The sequence below is a fragment of the Argopecten irradians genome, chromosome 6 (genome assembly GCF_041381155.1).
Source record: "Argopecten irradians isolate NY chromosome 6, Ai_NY, whole genome shotgun sequence".
NCBI classification, from domain to species: Eukaryota; Metazoa; Mollusca; class Bivalvia; order Pectinida; family Pectinidae; genus Argopecten; species Argopecten irradians.
In genome coordinates this window covers 24,049,784-24,055,652 of record NC_091139.1, presented here as the reverse complement: position 1 = coordinate 24,055,652, position 5,869 = coordinate 24,049,784, and the positions used below count along the sequence as shown (strand labels likewise).

At 32.6% G+C, this 5,869-nt stretch overlaps 1 protein-coding gene across 1 annotated transcript in view; it reads right to left on the bottom strand.

The window, feature by feature from the left end:
• Positions 1-704: 704 nt before the first annotated feature.
• The window catches only part of LOC138326403 (protein EFR3 homolog B-like), a 36,152-nt gene continuing 30,987 nt past the window's right edge, over positions 705-5,869 (bottom strand). Inside the window, 4 exon segments of the mRNA XM_069272514.1 lie at positions 705-3,787; positions 4,124-4,233; positions 4,969-5,017; positions 5,548-5,633. Of these exon segments, the coding sequence (XP_069128615.1) occupies positions 3,644-3,787; positions 4,124-4,233; positions 4,969-5,017; positions 5,548-5,633 (389 nt within the window). The 3' untranslated portion in view covers positions 705-3,643.

Below are 5,869 nucleotides of genomic sequence, written 5' to 3'. Positions count from 1 at the left end.
TCATGTCTTCCTCTTGTGTTTCTTACAATTCTATCTCTTGTTCAAGATTTTAAGGTCAATTATTAGATATCACCTCAGGAAAATCAGTTATCTCCCCTTTAAAAATTATTATTGCCATTAAGAATTTGATTGACATATACATGTATACCATTTAGTACCTGGCTCAGGAGTTGCATCTCTTAATGATCCTACTATGTTTTTAAGAGGGCTCTGTATTCATTAGGATCCTCCTGACGACCAGAAGATGAACCACAACACACATGAACTTATAGCAGGAAGTTGGTTCTTAAGAATTTCTCCTTCTGGAGTTTTTCTTTTTGTTCACACTGAACATGAATACAACTTTATCATCTTTGATTTATCATTATCATTTGTTTACAAATAATTAAGGCATTTTCTCCTAGAATGATTTAAATTTGAGCAAACCTTTGAACTACAATATACACGATTCACATGCATCATTAACTAATAACTGTAGGCCTCCTATCTGCCATTGTATACATGTACAGTACTTCCACAGAAGATTATAAGCATAGAATTTCAGTATGAATGTGCTATTGTTTTATTACATCTTTTTATGACTGAAAACATAATGTAGCAACGTAAAGTTGAAATGATCACCTAAGTACCAAAATGGAGTCACGCCATGTCCAGAAGTAGATTTTTCTAAGCTTAGTAGTGATGTTATAAGCAAACACTTTCAATCTACAAGATTTAACATTTTATTATATTTCTATTGCATAATCAACACAAAACATTGATACCAAAAGTACACAATGAGATTGATTGCCTTCATATAACTGGTCAGAGCAGTCGTAACGGATCAAATTGATACAATGAGTATTGACCATCAAATTGATTGAATACATCAGGGCCCACAGTCCGATCTTATCATCATTAATTGTTGGAATTTCTATACTCACATTCCCTTACAACTTTACAAACTCAGTTTATGAAAGTTTGCTGATAATTCTTAACTTGGTCCAAATACTGCTCAATAAAAATTTACCATAAATAATAAATAAATCTATTTACAAATTGCAAATAAAAATGTTAAACAATAACAAATACTGAATATGATCATTAATAAGCATGATTTGTTCGACCATAACAAAGCTTGCAAAATGATATCTTAAGTCCTGCTAACCAAGCACATACAGATACAAGGTATTTTTGGTGTCATGAAAAGTGAAAATTTTAAAGTAATTACTAAACTTTTCTGCAATAACTATACTCTAGACACTTAATGTATGCCTTAACTAAACTTGAGGGATTTGGATTATAGAGATTTCTAAGAAATACTTGCAATTATATTATTATCTGAAAACGATATTAAAAGTTATTGAAAATGAATATTAGAAAAGAAGGGATTCAAAGACTATCACAAATCAATATGAAAATAATACAATATAAAAAACAAATGATCTGTCCATCCATCTCTATTAAAAGTAATGGTCAAAGGCTAATCAAATTTTGCAAATATCACAGAAAACTTAATCTTAGTGAAGAATATTTCCATTAACTTTCTTCTTGAATTGACATTATTCAATGCTACAAATATTCTGATACATGTACTATATTTCACAATTTTCATTTCTATAATGTTAAAAGTTTAAAGTGGTGAACATACAAAAATGAGATATTTACTTGGAATATGCTGTGATTTAAATAAATACTATTGGATACAACATTTACATCAATATTACTATTTATTCATAAATACAACCAATCCATGCACAGCTGTTTCCTTTAACCTCGTTCATACAAAAAAATATTTTAATCTCTTAGGCCAGAATTTTGTAACTTTCAAATAGTACAGTTATTTTTCTGCTTCTGATTCCTGTGGATTTGTGTATATATAGGAAATATATCTATGACAAATTTGAAAATACACATAACAAAATGCGTTCTACATTTCATGTTCTTTCCTCCTAACTTAGCACAAGATTGCCCTAAGCTACGAAAATATCTATTTTTATTTAATCTCCTCTATTTTTTTCTAGCTATAAAAAATTAAATTTCATTTTTGTTAATTTGACTAGATAGCAAACGTGACTGATATAGAAATATCTGAGACTGTTAACATATCGCTCTAGTGGCTTGGAGTTGGAAACAGGAGAGAAAATCAACAATCAGACCTTGGACTCAGGAATCCAAACTCCAAACTAGCCTATATCCATGGTTTAATGTCCTTTTAATGGCCAGAGTCATTTAAGATAGTTCAGACAGTGAATGAAAGCTGGATTACACCGACCAGCGATCTGTTGATGGTAACTAGCCCACATGGGATTCTAACTCATGACCCACGTGTTATATTGTACTACTAGTGTTACCTATGTCCAGCCTGTCCCATTTCTTCATCTGTGTGATAGACCCACATTAGCTCAGCTATATTCCTTCATCCTTTAACAGGCGAGTCTTCAACCAACAACACAGACAAACTATTCTCTACAACACTATTACCAAATGTGTTTGTATTTAGTAGGGAGGGGAATCCTACAACCGGACTTGTACAGGACTCACAAACCAGACCTCTAAACCTAACATTGCAGCCACTAGTCCAATTCTACTGTGTGATATACTGCCTGTTCTAATGTGTGACTTGTCAAGTACTGCCTATATCAGTTATCACCTTGATAGAAAAATATATCTGACTTGTGAAAGCCTGAAAATCTACATTTCAGCATCAGAACAGAAGTCACATACTTCTGTATAGTTATATCACATTCACTATTATTGCTCAAATACTATGTCACTCCACTTCTATGTGAAATATTAGCAAAACAGATACTAATCTTATCATCTTCATACAGTTCATATACAAGTCTAGAAGAAATAAAATACTCATAATTCTTTTCACTTTCACCCTGCAAAATCTATTAATCTCATTTTTCCTTCTAATATTAAAAGTTATAGCTTGCTATTCAACATAACTCTACATTACCTCTGGACTTGCCAAGTCTCTATTTAGTATTTGCCTCACACCTGACAATTTGGTATGGAGAAACAAGATACGGAAACTATCTGGACTGAGGACAATTGGTCCAACCTTCCACCGATTTTGACATCATAGAATATGATGTCATAATCACCAGAAGGCGGAACTATAATCAATGATAATCGTACTTTACCAACATCATTGTCTCTAAACCGATGGATTGTTCATCCTTAAATGATCTTATCTGTCGAGAGGATGTGAAAAATATAAAACATGACAATAGTCTTTGTTACTATAGTTTCACAGTCACCTGAGATACTCACTAATTAGCCATGCATCTGAGTAGATGTAGCAATATCCTTATCTACATAACACCATTATTCTAGGTTTTGACAACCACACAAACATAAATACAAGTGTTGTATATATGTACAGAGAATGTGCTTTGGACCAAATTTGACTGCCATTGGTGTTTTATACCTCTCATGTTTAGATAAGTCTAACCGGAGGTGTGGTCGTAAAACAACATCAAAGGACATTATGGAGTTCTATTAACTTCAGTGAGTACATGCAAGGGGAGGTAACTCAATCAGACAATTCCATTCAAGAGATAATTTGTCAGTTTGCAAGCAAATTTAACAACTGATTGGAAAGTTTCAGTTACTGACTGACAGTGTAAAAGGAGGTAACCCATGTAGAAGCTCCTTAGTAGACAAACAGATCTGGGAAGGAGACATCGAACACAGCCTTAGGGGACATCTGGAGGGATTTCCGCATCCTTTCGGGACTATCCGGAGGACGTGACACCATATCTAGGATCTCTGTCAGTTTATTATGGAAATTGCATGACTGAAACAGAAACATAAGACCTTAATATAGATTATATAATGTCAATATAACAAAGGCTTATACATTAAATGTAGTATACCGCAAACTTACTTTCATTCATATGCAATTTACTTCCACAAATTTCAATAAAATTCCGATGTCAATAATTGAATATATGAAAATTAATTTCGGCAATATACTTAAACTTATATTTAAAGGCATTTCTTATCAATTTTCAAATTTATATAAACTTTGACAATACACAATTTGACAACTTGAAATATTTTACATATATAGGTAACATGTTGAGATTTCTTCATTGTTGATTAGATAGTCTTTGTTCTAGCTGGTACAAACTTTTTGTTCTGAGCGAGCCACAATCTCCTCAAATGGAGCTGTGCGGTAGGTTTGGTAGATCTCCTGTCTCTTTCTGGCTTCCTCTTCTTTCTTTTCTGTGTTATCCTCCGCTACAACAAACAGAATGACATCCTGTCAAACTCTAATACATTGGAGCATACATTTAAACCATTTCGGTCACTTGGAAAGTCAAACAACTCCCTCAAATCACTGTGAAACAACTAAATTATATTTTAACTATGGTATTTACAGTTCATAGCAGAGATAGAGGATCTTACTGGAGTGGTTATGTAATATGAAACTTATCAAACAAGATCAATAATCTGATATGTTATGAGCCTTTAAATGAATGGCATATATAATAATTTAACAAGTTTAATCAATTTCATATTACATAGCCACAAGTATAAGATTCTATTGATCACATAATTAATATTTATGGCAATATAGACAAAAATTTCAATTTTAATTTTTTCGTTTCTATACAAGAGTGCTGAAATCACACACCGTTTATTTGCCTTTTCATTTAACTGAGACAATCGTGCAATGTCATATTTGCTAAATACATATGGTCAAACGTCATTTGCATATGACCTGAAGGGCAATAACTCCATGTGAAATGTAGGCAGTCATTAAGGGGGCACATGCCTCAAGGAAATATGATGAGTTTTAACTGATCACAGACACTGTTATAAAGATGAGGTATAATGATACCTGTTGTGTCACAATAGTCTTATTACATGTGTGTCTTACGATATTTATGACTGGCCAGTTATGTCATGTTATTATTATAGTTTGAATTATGGAATCAGTTAATTGTAGAGCTGTTATTGTACTGGACTCACCTAACATTTTCTTCAGAGACTCCACCGTTATCTCTTCATCAGTCCATCTCTGCAATCAAACAAAATCATCATCAAATATTAAACTATTCCAGTTCAACTTCCAAATGATTTCTGAAATCGTTAACCATACACAAATATAAAGAATATAAAGGAACAGTTGTATATAAACTACATACACTAAATTCTGATAGGTGATAAATAGGGAAAGGGAAAGCGTCGGTTTGATGTCACAACTGTAACACTTCTTGTTCAATCAATGTCTGTTTGGCTTATAAAAAGACTGACCGTTCACTCAAACCAAACAACTATGGAATAATAAAGTTTATAAAGAATGTTTACTTATGGTAATGCTATTTTTGAATGTTATGTTAAGAAGACACAGTATCATCCAGTTACCTGGGTAGACAGCTTACTATTATATTTCCAATAAGCTCAATGTTATACCTTAACTTCCATCATTGATTTATAAGTTATAGCTAACTAAAGTGGACAACCCATGGTATTTATACATTTATAGTTAATGTTCATTTTACTGAAGTCTGTTTGATAAGAAGTAACATCATCACCACTACCACTTACCCGAGAGAATATCGGCGAACCTTCGGCACTCTCTAAGTCTAGGTTGATGGAGCCAACATCACTGGCACTCCCACTAACAGCTTTATCTGTAATGATAAACAGCAGGATTTATCATTGTCTACTTCAAATACACAGCTCAAGAAACTTAAATTTCTGTATAGTTAGTACATGTATTTAATAAAAGATAACATATTAAGGTATATAGGTAATAATTATCTGACATGTATGTATCAGAGCTACCTTGCTGAAGCACATCTTAAGTATGAAGTCACTGAAATTTAAGTTATTTGTAATTAAAGATGCTTCACCGCTGACAGAGCAT